Source organism: Drosophila grimshawi, unplaced genomic scaffold (assembly GCF_018153295.1).
Source record: "Drosophila grimshawi isolate 15287-2541.00 unplaced genomic scaffold, ASM1815329v1 contig_848, whole genome shotgun sequence".
Classification (NCBI taxonomy): Eukaryota; Metazoa; Arthropoda; class Insecta; order Diptera; family Drosophilidae; genus Drosophila; species Drosophila grimshawi.
Genome location: NW_025063692.1, coordinates 22,969,509 through 22,985,217, shown reverse-complemented (window position 1 = coordinate 22,985,217; position 15,709 = coordinate 22,969,509). Strand labels below are relative to the sequence as shown.

General features: G+C 40.7%; 1 protein-coding gene across 2 annotated transcripts in view; it reads right to left on the bottom strand.

The window, feature by feature from the left end:
• The window catches only part of LOC6565422 (netrin-A), a 52,488-nt gene extending 42,113 nt beyond the window's left edge, over nucleotides 1-10,375 (bottom strand). Inside the window, exon 1 of one of the 2 annotated variants that reach the window (XM_032738336.2) lies at nucleotides 9,020-10,375. In XM_032738336.2, coding sequence (XP_032594227.1) covers nucleotides 9,020-10,148 — 1,129 coding nt within the window. In that variant the 5' untranslated portion in view covers nucleotides 10,149-10,375. The remainder of the gene's footprint in view (nucleotides 1-9,019) is intronic. The other variant, XM_001991119.3, reaches the window with a different exon arrangement.
• Between the last annotated feature and the right edge of the window lie 5,334 nt (nucleotides 10,376-15,709).

Below are 15,709 nucleotides of genomic sequence, written 5' to 3'. Positions count from 1 at the left end.
GTAGGACTGACCCAAGCCCCCTGATCCAATTAACTGCTTACACAAAATACAAATGGCCAGACGAATAGACAGCAAGACTAGAGCGGGGCAGAGCGTGGAAAGAGCCAGGGAAAAGCGGGGAAGGACAGGGCATAGACCAGGGAGAGAGCGGGGCAAGAGCTGGTCAGACATGGACAACATAGACATATGCCAGGGACCAAATAATAACAGTGAAAATCAACGCAACGTTCTAATGTCCTTACAGAGCTGCCCTCTGGCTACGGCTACACTTTAGCTCGCTCACCCACACACACACACACACACACACACACACCCTCATAGACCCACACACATACACACACAGAAACAGAGCCGTGGTAGCCCGCTCTATGCTTTGCCTTTGATGCTCTCACCGAGGGACCATTACATTTCCGACTTGAGGCAAACAACTACTTAGACTTAGTTCCCCTGGCATATATGTAAATATATATATATATAAAACATGGTGTTGCATTAAGCTATAACTAAGTATTGCAAAAGTAGCAAAGAATATAGCAAAATCAGTCAAAAAATGTCCCTGAGGGCAGCTCACCTTTTTAATCAGAAAGTATATTTGTAGCCGGCAAGTTTGTGCTTTTCCAAAGCTATTCTATTGTTAAGTAAAGTTTAGATATTTCTAAAATTTAAATGCGAAAAAAGCAAACTTCCGAAACGTGGTATTTAGAAGAACTCTGACTAAATATGAAATGATTTATGGAAGTCAAGACATTAGACAACTTGGTGTATTTCATTAAAGGTGTCTCAATCTCTGGTGCCAGATTCACGAAACTTGTTTTAGAGATGTCCCAAAAAGCAATTAACAACTGACTGGCTGCTTTTCTATTTTTCATTCTTCACATTTTTTTTACTGAGAACAAAACAGATTTTATTGTATGATTTGACTACAGTACTCCCTCCATCAAATGATAAGACATGATGATTAATTAATTCGAGTTTAATTTTTAACTAGAAAAACTATATCTTTTTGTCATACAATAATGATAATTTTTGAGCTGATGATTATTTTTTGGATGAACAAATAAAACTCCAAAATAATAAGGACAATGAAAATTATGTTTTGGTAATTAAATATTTGAAAGAGCAACTGAGCTTCGTTCTGACAGCCTGCATTTTGCTATTCATGCAAATGCTGGCCGCTGGCTGACTTTTTGCTTTTGTGTGTGTGTGTGTGTGTGCGTGTGTGTGTGTGCGTGTGTGTGCAGGAGTGTGTGCGTTTGTCTGTTTTCGGAGACCGGCCAATGTGTGTGGCTGGCTTTTGCTTTTGACATGGCCTGATGAGCCTGACGCTTTAGCATTGGCTTTGGCTTTAGCATTGGGGTTGCTTAGCCCGCAGATGTAACGTTATGTGCATAAAAAATAATCATAATCATTTCAGAGTCGGGCATGGGCGTGGGCGTGGGCGTGGGGCGTCAAGGCAAATAAAGGGTTCGCTTTGCATGGGGCTGGCGACTTGTTGGCTTGAAGCGCTTTGAGCACTTTGCCTTAACAATAAATAAAATATAAATGCCAAAACAGCAAAAACAATAAACAAGTGATTTTCACTTTTCACTTGCGAATGCTGTTTGCCTGTTTGCCTGTTTGTCCACGTACCCGGACTTTGTTTACCGTGTGCGCTTGCTTATTAAAAAATATGGCTAAGTGAATTTTGCAGTCAAAAACAACAAAAAGAAATTTAATAAAACAAGAACATCATCATCAGGCAACTGTTTCAAATTCATAAACATATAACAAAAAAACAAACGCTAACATTCAACAAGAGATGGCTCAGGTAGTTAGAGATATGGAAATGGAAATGGTCTGTATACGTGTGTGCGTGTGTGTGTGCGTGTGTGTGTGTGATAACCAGTAAATCAGAGCGTATGGCAATGACAACCTCGTCACAGACAGCGGCTGCCATGACGAATGGCAGCCCAGAGCTCCAAAGCTGTCCAATCTCCTCATCCTCATCCATCCCCCAGCTGCCTTGATGGTTGCCCTGGAGGCACTGGGGGTTTTTGTTTTTTGCACTGAAGTGCGCATTTGACAAGCCCAGTAAACAACAATTAAAATGACAACGGGCCGAGTGATAGAACGAAATGGGCAAAAGGATTTTTGCACGTTTCGCTTTCTTTGCAGCCGTTCCCTTAAAAAAAAAACCGAAAAAAAACCTGATGAAAACTAACAATGAACGAGATTGAAAGACGGCGAGCTCTGCACAAAATTATAGCCACAGGACATAGGACACAGGACACACACACACACAAAACAAGCGAAATCAGAAACTAAGCTGCAGTTGCACAAATGATGTGATAAACAAGGCCAAAAAATGCCCAATATGTGGCTACGAGATGGTCAGCAAAAAGAGAAATAAAACGCGATACAAACGGAAAAAACAAAAGCGAACTATTGCAAGGGAATATCTTGGGGACATGACAATGCAATTTCGAGCCAATGCTCGAAGCATCGCACAATGAAAAATCTATCAACGAATCGTTGGCTACCCCGAGAACCCCCTCCCAGTATATTCTCGAATATGTTTGTCATGCTAGTCTAGTCGCAGTAGTTAAGAGCACGGAGTTTTGATTGATCTCTGAGGAATCGCAGCAATGCGTGAATCACTCTGCAATGTGGCACAAAATAGGCAAAAACAAGATAGAACTAAAAGCACGTCGAAGATTACATATCTTTGCAGCCGAGTCAGCTGCCGATATCGTGTAAAAAACCGACCTCTGTACATAAGTCCGATGTTGATGATTTCTTGGCAAAATGCTTGAAGTATAAGAAGAGTATTTTGCTAAACGAAAAGTTCCTTATACGAGTTCTCATCTTTCGCAATGTGTACAGCAAGGTTTAAATCTGAGGGAATTGTTCGCATTGAAACAGATACAAAGACGGACAGACGAGCATGGAAATATCGACTCCGATAGTGATGCTGATCATTTATATATTTAGCTAATGAAAACAACCCAAAAAAATAGTCTCAATTTTGGAAAATAGCCATACTCTTGGCGGCAATTGTAACTCAGATTACTTTTCAGAAAACATATTTCTAACGTGCAAGTTTGTGTCTTTCTCAAAGCCAAACATTTCCATTTATAAATGCAAGGTGCGATTTTTCTAAAATTTAGAAATACGGGTTAATTCGATTCGTTTTCATATTAAGCATTCGAATTTTAATATTTCACACATTCGAGTATTCTCGATAGTTTATGAATTTATATCATTTATTTGAAAAAATCGTACGATTTGATTCAGCTACTCGACCTCTAAGGTAGACTGCAGCTAAACTCAATCATAGCAGCTGAAAAACAAACTTCTTTTATCTCTACTTTTTAGAAATATTTTCTATTGCAAAGAAATACATTTATAAAAAATAGGAAAAAAGATTTTGGAATATACAACATTTTTGTTCGTATATTTGAAAGTTATTTCTAAAAACAAGAAAAAATCCAAATGATTTCTAAGATGACTTAGACACACAGAGGACAACTGAGCTCGTAATATATCTCAACCAATCTCAAAACTGGGCAAGGAGAAATAAGTTAAGCTAGGTTTATGCTGATCAAGAATGGGATAATAATATATAGTGTATATAAAATACGATTCGCTATGCATTTTAATGAGTTTGGGGTAAGTTTTCAGGTTAGGTTTCGGTTTAAAGCAAAATAAATCAGCTTTTTTGCTTGTAGCGACTTTTAAGCAGGTCGATTAGAATTAGTCGTTGTTGATCTTTACCAAACATAAATCAAATGCGTTCTATATTTAATATAAATAGCTTCGTCGAGTAACTCTCGAGAGCTGTTGAGAAATTTATGCGATGAGAAGAAAACAAACAAATACAAATCTGATTCAAATATATATGTTCTATAGCCTTGAAGCTGTTGCTTTATGATGGCTGACGCATCGCCTCCTTATGCACATGTATACCTATGTATGTATCTATATATATATATATATATATGTTTATATATATATGTACATATGTATTTATATATATAGTGTTTGTCAAATAGCTGAGCGGTCGCTTTGGCTCATTTGATTGGACAAATTGTTTGGCTAATTTGCACGGCATTTGGCTGAAAGCGTCGCCACATTTATCATGACGCGTTTAGCATTAAAGCGTCGCATCAGAGATACGTCAGCACAAGGGGCATGTCAGGGGGAGGTGTGCGGGGACGGCGAAGTCTGTCAGTGTGGATAAAAACTATTTTTGGCCAGCGCCAACCACACGGCGTATGAGTAATGTTTTGATTTGCCAACGGCTTAAGTTTTAAATTAATTTATTGCTGCCGCTGCAACCCAAACTGAACTGAATTCAACTCAAACCAAACACAAGTCGTTTATTTTAGATTGTTGCTGTTTCTTCTTGTAGTTGTCGTTGTTGTTGTTGTTGTTGTTGTTTCATTGCTTTTTAGTTGCCATCAACTACATATTTGAAAATCATTGCGAGCTCTTCTCCACTGTTGCAAATATTTTTAGCGCCCACAATGGGGGCATATCAGAAGGGGGCTGCTGTGTGTGTGTCTGTATATGGGAGGCAGATAGGGGAGGGTAAGGCCATGGCTTGCATTTTAATTATGATAAAGTGCTGTTAATGTGCCTTTGATTGGGTCTGCAGCTTCACACCGCTTTTGGGCTATCAGTTGATCAGTGGACAGCGGCAACAAAGGTCAAAGTTGCGAAAGGTGAGCTTTGCAATAACTTAAGAGAGTGGAGAAAGAGAGACGCAGAGAGAAAGAGAGAGAGAGAGAGAGAGAGAGAGCTGTAGCACTAATAAGTTATTTCCAATCAGCCATTGGCAGGTCAGCTTTTTATATTATATATTATTATATTGATACTAATACAATGAGCTCGACTACGATATACTCTAAGCCCATCTGTTAAATATATTATTCTAGTCTCACTGCCCGATTTCCGTTTAAACTTTGCACACTCAAATTTAAGCAGATTTGCAAGTGGCAATTTCTAATGCGTTCAGGTTAAAACAAGTAACACTTTGAATTATAAACAGGAAGGCAAACCAAAGTGAATTTCTGCTAGGCAAATTCTAAATATTCCGTTCAAAATGATGCATACTTCCCAAATTATTGTTGGCATTCAGTTTTGTTTAATAATTATATCAGTTGCAGCTTCTGTTTCTTTAATTACTTGATTACTTATTTCGATTTACGGTTTCAGTTCAGATTTGACTATGATTGTAGTAGTTCTATGACAGCCTTATGATATGCGATCAAAGACAGTTGTACAAAGATTCTAGAAGTGTATTGCCGAAAACCATCAAATTAAATCACACAAATTGCGATACACTTTGATTGCAATCAATAAATCAATTAATTGTTGTTTTTAGACTTTTAGACAACATATTCTAAATGAATTCATTTATATTAGTAGTGATTAGAGCGGGTAGTGATACTGATCAAGAATATATACATTTACTTCTCCTTCCTCTCTCTCTCTCCCCCTTAAGTGCGTTGCAAATTTCACAACTCAATTATAATACTCCCCGAAAGGGTATCCAAGGAAGAAAAAAAAAACCCAAACATCAATGCAAGTTTCTAGGTAAATTCTCACTTACATAATCTCAACATGGTCATCGGATAATGTTTGCTTAATTGAAATCGATGCGGGATCTTTGCCTTTCTTACTACAGACATGCAAATCCAATCGCATCGTTGGGCATAAGTTGTTATTAGTTATTGCTAATAGTAATTACACACACACACACACACTCGTACAAAGACTCATTATGTGCAAGAATCAGGCCCGTTTTCATATGCCGGTCACATGGCAAAAATTTTCCAATTTTCTTTGGTTTTTTTGTTGTTATATTTTTGCCAGTTGCCCTTGTTGTTGTTGGTTGTAATTGCCAGCAGTTGTTGCTGTTGTTGAGGTCACATTGAACGTCAAAAGCAAAAGTTGGCAGCGTTAATTTCGTTTGCCCATAAACATGCAACATATGCGATGTGTGCAAAGGGGCAGGCGTGTGTTCCCTCTGTGTGTGTAAGTGTGTGGTGCATGTGGAAGGGTCGCACTGCATTTGCAACCCTAATAAAGCGCAGCGCGGTTGCTGCCACACGTGGCCTGCCTCTGATAACAAACGCCCGCTTGCCAGCCTGCCTGCCTTCCCGCCTTTCCGCCTTCCCGTTGGCCTGCCTGCCTGCCTGCCTTTGCCTTTGGTTTGTTCTGTTTGCCTGGACAATACCGTGCCACACTGTGATTTATGCACTAAGCAACGGCTCGGCTCGACTCTAGTCGCCTTGCCTCCCGGTCGCGCCCCTTTTGGCCGCGCAGCAAAAACAAAACAAAAAAATGCAATTCTTATCTCATTGTTGCTGTTGCTGCTGTGGCATGTTTGGCATGTGGCATCCACGCGAGACGCGCATCGTACATGCCACTTGCAGCAAGTGCCACAAAAACATTGACACATCGTTTACAAGGCCAGCATACTAAAAACCATTCAGTGTGAGGGACAGAGACAAAGAGAGAGAGCGAGAGAGAGGGAGAGAGAGCCTGGGGAGCCCTGCAATGGATCGTGCCAAAATAACAAAAAAATAAATAAATAAGAAAATTAATTCCAAATTTGCGAGGAAGAAAAACAAATATGAAATTGAAACCCTCCCTTTAAATTAACCACACGGAGAAAAAAGTGTTGCCAGTGACAACTAAGCTTCAAAAATAATTATCAATATTCATTAAAAAAAAATAATAATAATTCAAGAAATAAGTAAATATAAACATTTTTAAAACTGCTGAAATTAATTCACATATTTTTATGCGAGTGGACAAAATTATTATATATTTGTAATGGGTGAATTTGTATTGCCATTTGCCATTATCATTTGCCCTTTAAATTGGGTGACTCTAGTTCTCAAATTGTGTGAGTTATATGCTTGTATCAATTTACACTGCCGGGTATATCAGTTTTGGGTCGTGACCATAAAAATTCTTAGCAATCTACTAACAAAATTTGGGAAATCTAGCTTTAAAATTTGAACTTCGTCTGACGTGGACACAAACGAATACTTTCAGTTAGAGCGTATACAAAATCTTCTGAATTTATTTATAGAAACCAAAACAACCCATTTTTGGTCCTTTGGTCGATTTTCATTGTAATTTGTATTTTTCTTCGAAGTGCAGGCACGCACATTCTCTCTCAGTGTAGTTATGTCTATTCGCCCCCTTTGTGTCACAGTTCGATACTCGACTCGGATTCGGATACGGATTTGGATTTGGATTCGGACTCTTTTCAAAATGCTTATCAAATTAATTTCGCTTAAATTCGTGTTTATTGTTCGAGTTCAGCTTGCTCCGTTTAGAGGGTTAATTGCGAGGGTTTATCCGCAAGCCACATATGAGTATTGCTCGCCTAACCCCAACTTCAATATAACCCACCCGATCCCTCTCTCTCTCTCTCTCACTGTCTCTCTCTGTCAGACTCCTCACACCATTTTGCATTGCAATTCTCTCATTTTAAGTTTCTTCAGCTATTTGACATTGATTGCATGTTTGCTTGTTTATTTGCTGTTTGTTGTTTGGACTCGAGTGCTGAGTGGCGAGGGTTGCTGCAAGAGTTGCAAATTGATTGAAAACGCTAACTCTCTCTCTCTCTCTCTCTCTCTCTCTCGCTCTTATTCGCTCTCCCGCTACACGTGTCCCGAGTTGTTCAATTATGGCTAAGCCAAATCCGCAGCACAAATATACGCTCCCCGCCCCCTCCCCTTCCACGCAGCTAGCATGTTGCGTCCAAGACAAACAGCAAAACAGAAAAATAGCATAAATGAGCAACCTGCCCCTGCCTGCCCGGTGAGTGATGCAACCCCATGCAGCAAGCAGTTGAAATGCCATCACCAATTTTTAAGACGAAAACTAAACACACGCGACTGGCGAGCGTCGTCGTTCGGATTGAAATTGAGTCGTTTAAGCCGTACCCCTGCTTAGAAGTGCCCCTCCCCACACACACCCTCCTAGCACATAGACACATACATCAGACGGCTCAGCATCCCCTCGCCTTGTATGCTTTGCAAATGGCAGGACTTATTCCTGCTGCTGGTCGTGACTTTTATTTGGTTTTGTGTTTTCGTTCTTTTTAAGGAGTCTTTAAACTGAAACTTAAACTGAGCTAAGACATACATACATTAATCGTTTTGACAAGACTTGATAGATCAAACGGGTAACAAATTATATAAGCTATATTTATAAAAGTTATTTAAACATTTCAAAAGAAAATCATTGTCTGTCATATTTGCATACACTTAAAAGAAAATTGCCTTTCAAGCATAATTTATATATCGCAATATAAAACTGCTCTCTCCAGATAAAAACAAGCGAAACTTAAGGCTTAACATAAAATAATCTGAAAAGCGCTGTGACTAAATAAATTGTACTTACATAATATATGCATATATATATTTATATATCAGTAAGTATATATAAACGTATTAGTGCATTTTGCATTTGAATAGAAATTAAATTCAATAAAATATATTTTGCTTGCTTAAATATATTTTACACTGTCCAGTGAAGCACGGAAAATTAACTGAAAATGTTACTTAAAGAGAGTTAAGAATAACTAAAGTTGAGCCAAAAATATATATAGAAAAGAAATAGCCGCAGTTAAAAAAATCTGTCTTTTAGTTTTATCTTTTTTTTCGTAAATAAATCAATTGGCACAGATTTAGAGCAAAATTAACTGAAGTGATTTCTTCAATTGGTGAATTAAAAATAGTGCTAAATTATTATTAGATATTTTTAGTATTCTTGTTCTACTACAAACCGAATCAGTAACTCGATTTACAAGTATTTTCTCGAAGATGCAAAATGAAACTGCTGCCAATTTATTATTATAACTATATTTATTATTTGAATACTCTTAGCTTTGTCTGTGACTCGATTTGGGCAACTCGATTTATGCACGAATCACACAGATTTTTAGTATCGAAAAATATTTCTCAGTGTATGGATACGTATTTAGGATATGTATGTGTGTTTGGGGAGTACTCACCTTTGCACTCGTTGGCATCCCGAGCTGTTGCTCTACCCCAGGGCCGATCAAAGTAGAAGGGCTTGCATCGCTCGCAATCCCGTCCAGCTGTATTGTGGCGACACTCGCAGCTCAGCTGCCCCCTCGAGTCCAGCGAGCACTTGGAGGCGTGTCCGTTGCACTTGCAGCGCCCACCCACCGAAAAGTCAGAGACGGCATAATGCAATCCAGCCCCAGCAGCAACAGCCGAGACAGATGTGGACTCCAGATTGTTGCCACCCAATTGAACGCTATATTTGCCGGTGCGCAGATCCGCGGGCGCATCGATGGCGAGCAGGGCCTGCTGGAGATCGGGCTGCTGGAGCCGATGGAAGACAATGCGTATATCGGTTGCGGTCACCCAATCCTGCAGCACCGGCGATCCATCCAGATCTCGGGCCGAGGGTCTGCCCTCCAGTGTGCTGAACGCAATCCTCGAGGCGAGTCCCACATCATGATGTCCATGATTGCGATGGGCATCGCTGCAGCGTGGCTCCTGCTCATTGTGCTTGGTGATAATGGTGCGACTGTGTCGTCCAAACATCCTCTTGCACTGAGAGCTATAATATTGAAACGGCTGCCAGCTGTGGCCATAGTCCGAGCTCTTGTAGATGACCAGAGAGTCGGGGCGGGGGGCACGCGGACAAAACTGCAGACTCACATAGGTCAGCTCGTATTTCTTGCCCAGCGACAGGGTCAGGGTGACATTATCGCCACCCGATGCACTCGACGAGGGCTGTTGAATTGGTGCTGATCGCCAGCAGGTGACATTATTCGAGTTGTTCAGATCGGTGAGGGCGCGCGGCGAGAAGCTGTTTGCCTCACAGGTGTGGCATGACAGTAGCTGCTCGCTGGCGCCACCAACTGCTTGCAACGGATACTCGCAGTAGCGTTGCGGCTGGCGTTCACCGCAAGTGCTGCTGGCCGTAATGGGCGCATCGTAGGCGGCATTTACAAAGTCGGGTATGCAATGGCGAGCCTTGTCGTAATCGTAGCAGGGATCCTCCGCCGGCGGCATGGCCAACATTTTGAGGTACGAATTGTTTGGTTTGGCCTGCGCAGCGAGCGCACAGAGGGCAAGTAGAAAGAGTTGCTGGCGCCAGTGTTGCATGGCTAAGCACTTTTCACCCACACACAAATTGCACAAAAGCACACAAAACAAACAAAAACAAGAACAAAAATACTTGAAACAATCACGAATTATATTTTATGTGGTTTTCTTTTTTCTTTGAGCAGCGCGCGCAATCGTTTCTCTGCTAGTGTTTTAAATCGCGCGCGAATCGCGTCGTTGTCGTCGTCGTCGCTCGGTTGAGTCTTCGTTTTTCACGTCAAGTCGGCCTGCCAGTTAACAGTCGACTGTGTTCGTTGTGCACAAAATGCGCGCGCGCCAGCCACGAGAAGTCGGTGTGTCGGTGCGTGTGTGTGTGTGTGTGTTGCAGCGTTTGATCGCGTCTGCAGTTGCTTGTGAGGCTGTGTGTATGAGTGTTCGGCAACATATGTTGCCATCCACATTGTTGCTGTGCCTATTTTTGGTCTTGACTGTCAACTCACCACACACACACACTCTCTCTCTCTCGCTCTCTGTCTCGCGTTGCGTTCGCTCTTGTAGTCGCTCTCATTGTTTGCCTTGCGCAGTTGTTGGCGCTTGGCAACATTGCTGCTTGCAGGTGGTTGTTGTTGTTATTGCTTCTGGCAACATTTGTTGCTTTTGCCTTTCGCATGGCAATGCAAATCTTTTATTGCCCACTTGGCGACACATTTTGTAGCATATGCGACAGCTACTGCTGCTGTCGTTGCTGATTGTTGCTTGTTGTTTGTTGTTTATTGGTTTTGGAATGATGACCACACTGCCAAATCAAAACAACACCAAATGCAGCCTCTTCTCTCTTCTGCCTTCTCCCTTCTGCCTGCTGTTTCCTCAGCAGCTTCTTCTCATTTTGTTTCTTCTGTTTGTTTGCCTTTCGATTGCTATCGATAATGAAGTCGCCAAACGGCTGGCGAGGATGGCGGCCTAAGTTATTAACTTGTCGTTAATGAAAATCATCAATTTTGAACCAAACCGATATGGAGATATGGGGATGAGAGAACGAGAGAATGCGAGAATGCGAGTACGGGATAGGGATAGGGAGAGAAAGACAAGCACGTAATTACAACATGATGCGATGGCTTCATTTATGCTGCTTATCTGTTGCTGTTGCTGTTGCTCTTGCTTTTGCTATTCTTGTTGTTGTTGTTGTTGCTTTGGCTGCATTTCACTGCTAAGCGTTTCACTTTCGGCTGTTTGGCTTTGTTTGCTTTGTTGTATGCAATTAGCTCGCTGCGAGATTCACCTTTGGGCGTGTCTTTCTCTCGTGTGGGCGTGGCATTAAACGCCACAATCCACAATCGAACCATGCGTTAATTGTTGAAATTCTCACGCACTTCCTCAACATGTCAAACTTATAAGGAGCATCAATAAATATATGCAATAAACATATACAAAAAACTTTATGAAAAATTAACTAAAAAACAAGTGTAATTATAATAGTCAAAGTGGGGCTATTTTTTGTTCATAATCTATATTTTCATGTTAATAATTTCTATTTTCCCATTTGTATATATTTTTTGACGATTTTTCAGACAGCCGAATAATTTGCATATAAGATTCTATGGGAACTATCGATCGAAGTGATCAAGACAAACTTTAGCAGAATTAAAACAGTTTTCTTGATCTTGACTTGGCATAAAGATTTATACTTATTTCGGATTGTCAGCCGACGTCTTCTATCTTGGAAATTATACAAAATTATAGTAGTAGACACAACATTAAAAGTACAGTTAATAAATGATTAGATTTGAACACAAGCAGTCAACACTGAAGATAAGTAAATATTGAAAGATGTGATAAAATATAAACACAAAACAAATGAGAATCTTTAAATTTATATGTCGGAACCATCTGGATCTGATCATATAGTTGCCAAATGAACAACTGATTTGCTTGCCAAGATCTGCAGATAAAATACATTAATTTTATATGCACATCATATTTGTCAACAATTAGAAACAACAAATTCAGCAAAACAAAACAAACGAATATTAAAACACTATAAAAATCGCACAACGATCGTTCTACTAATCGTTCGAATTTTCTTTTCTATTTTTATTTTTGTTGGATTAATTATAAACTTTTAGATGTGAGCAGACTAACCCAATGGGCTGCAAGAGTATTTAATATTCGGCGTGCCAAAAGCTGTATGTTAATCACGATTTATGCATGATAAGTTTGCAATCAAAAGTTTCCCAAGGTTTTTAGAAAGCTCTACACAAATGAAGTGATATATATATATATATATAGATATATGTAATAGTAATAATAGTGAATTCGTGTGGCATCGAATGTCAGTGCTATTTGTCTACATCATCTTCCGTCTCTGTCAATCTTGCACACTCGCTTGTCTCACAAGTTGCAACCAATTAACTGAAATTGATGCCGCCCATTAAACGGTTGATTATTTGTTGTCGTCGTTTTTGCTGTTGCCGTTGCTATTTGCCACTAGTAGCAAGCCATTCAGTTTCACAGCCAACTCTCTGTTTAAATATCAAGCCACGCACACACACGCACACACACACACACACACAGATATGCTTATGCACTGGGGTTGGGCGATCTCATTTCCGCTTCCTTTGTTGTGGGGCAGCTGAATGGCTCTTCAGCTGGATTCGTTGGTTGGCTCTGTGTGTGTGTGTGTGTGTGTGTGTGTGGGTTCATGCGTTATCAGAACTTTTGCTTTATTACCTTGCTGGCAGTGGGCGTGGTCAGTCGGAACAGAGTGAGTGTGTCTGTGTGTGTGTGTGTGCCTCTGTGGCTGACTCAGCATCTGCAACAAACACTTGCAAACTGCTCGAAACTTTTGGCGCTCAATGAAAATTGCATTGTGTTGCTGTTTGAATTTCGGATTTTGATTTTGATTTTGTTCTCGAGTGCTGGGGCACAAAAGGCGCCTTTGTGCTCTCTGCTCATAATGTCCAGGCGTAAACGGACCAGTGACAGTCTCTGTTTGTTTTGTCGTTGTTTTGTTCAGTTTGTTCTGGTTGTTTTTATACCCATTGCAAGTGGGTAAATTGGGTTCATTGAAGTTGTTCCGAAGTATGCAAGAGACAGAGGTAAGCATCTCCATCTCCAACGACATAAGATATACACATTCTTGATCTTATTTTCATTTCATTTCAGCGATTTATTTTGCTTGCATTCACTCGATAATAATACTAACTAACTTAAAACAAAATATAATTTTTGATCTGAGCAGGGTATCTCCTGATCGAGCTTGTTAGCTTACAGCATTCTTACTTGTTTTGTTTGTTTTTTTGTTGTTGGCCGTTTTGCACTGTTGTTTGGCTCTTTTGGGCTGGTGGCAAGATATCTCGATTATGCCGCCTTTCGGCCCCAATGCAACATTAGGTCAACCTCAACCTCAAACTGAACTGAACTCGCATCTCGTCTCCTCTATTTACTTGTCCTCTCTCTCTCCCTCTCTCTCTCCCTCTCTCTCTCTATCACTCTCTCTATCACTCTCTCTCTCTTTCTATCTTGCACCTCATTGGCGATATCAATAATGTGGCAGGCTAATTTTGTTTGCTGAGTGCAGAGTTGCACACATTTTCAATTGGCACAACATGCGACGTTTCACACGAATGTCGCTTACAAGTAAAACGGTTAAAAGTCACAACTCACAAAAGCGAGCCACTAAACATCCCCCGCCCGATCGCCCCACCACCCTGCACTGGACAACAGGTCAGTTTTTTATTTCTCATTCTTTTTTTGGTCAATGTTTATCTCAACATTTTGTTTGTCTTTTCTAAAAAGCACTTTTCTTGTTGTTGTTGCTTTTGTTGCAATTGCATCTCGATTTTATTGCTTGAGCTGCAAGCATGCGAAAGGCAGAAAGATGTGACGCAGACACGGGCGGCAAGCTGACTGGGAACAATATCACCTTCTGCTACCCCACCCCCTCCCCCTTCACCCATCTCACCCACTCTTGCAGCCGTTAAGTATGCTGGCGACTTTGGCGCTGTGTGCAGTGCAACTAAAACGCACAGATAGATGACTAGATTCCAATCAGCGTCAATAAATAAGCTTTTTAAATGGAACAAGAAAATAAAATATATATATATATGTACGTATGTGTGTGTGTTTGTAAGTATGTATGCCTTCCATCCATGCCCACCTTCCTCACCCACCCATCGGATGTCTTCCAGTTGTCACAGTGAGCAACCAGACGCTCTGGCAGCACACAGTGGGCCCCATCGGCCATCGGGCGAACAGTGCAACTGAGATATCGATGCCAGTGTGCTTCAAGTGTTCTTTAAAAACCTGTCTTTGGTCAAATATGTATATGTATACAGACCCTTTAATCCATCAAATAATACAAACATTAAATGCCTTTAACTGGAAAACTAAAATGTAAATATAAAAAAAACGCACAATTTATAATTGACTTAAGCAAAAAAAAAGTAAAAAGTAAATTTCCTTTTATTCGTTGATAATTAGGTGGAATACTTAAAAAAAAAAAGTGAGAAAGAAGAAATCCGCAATTTTATTCGCTTTTTTGGTCCTATTTAAAAAACTGGATTAATAATTAAGAAAATTGCAATTGAAAATTAGCATTTGAAAAAATTCGAAGAGTTATTGTTTGTTGTTGTTTTTCGAAATTACGCATATAATTATAATTAATTCGTATGGGGTTACCAAAAGGAAGCTTAGGCTTAGGCTTAGGCAGTAAATTGAAATTGAACAAAATATTGTGGAATTTATCCACAGTGCAAATCCTCAGCTCAGACTTGCAGTTTGTCGCTTGTCTTTTTATTTTTCTGTTGCCGGTTTCTTTCATATTAAAAAAGTTTTTCAAGTCTCTGTGTTCGCTGTGTCTACTGCTGCTGCTCCCACTCCCCACTCCCCGCTCCCCCATCCCGCTTCAACGCTCTTTTGGTCCATCAGTCGCTATTCGATTGCTTCTGCTGCTCCCAGCTCTGTCTGTCTATTTGTTTATTGGTTCTCGTAGGTTTTGTCTCCTCGCCAGTGCTGCAATATGCGTCGTATCTTTGCGTCTGGCAACTGCAGCGGGGGCGTCCTCAACTGCACTCCTACCTGCCTACATACACATGTATTTGTATGTATATATTTATGTGTGTGCTTGCAGCTACTTAAGGTGATTTTATAATTAGCGATAGCAGCAAACAGGAAGCCAGGAAGGAAGGAAGCTGACAGTGAAAGAGAAAGAGAGAGAGAGAGAGAGTGAGAGAGAGAGAGGGAGCACTTCAAAGTCAACTCTCGTGGCCATAAAAACAGCCAATTACCTTCAAGACTCATTAAGTACTACAACCATTTGGCTTGCAGTCACAGCCATATACACTAATGTGCGAAGAGTGGGGGGTGTGTGTGTGTGTGGGGGGGGGGGGGGGGTGTCTGTGGGGTGAGCGTGGGTTGGATTGGGTTTTGCCAAAGGGCTGTGGCTCTGTTTAGCTAGCTGACCGTGACAATAGAATTCGGCGCAGTTCGCAATGTTAAGTGCAATGAAGACTTGAAGATGTTGATTACATTAGAACATTGCAGGCCACCCAGCGACAACGGCTCTTGGGGTCTAGGGGAGAGTGTCGGGTGTCGCTCTGTGTGTGTGGGGGGGGGGAGTGCTA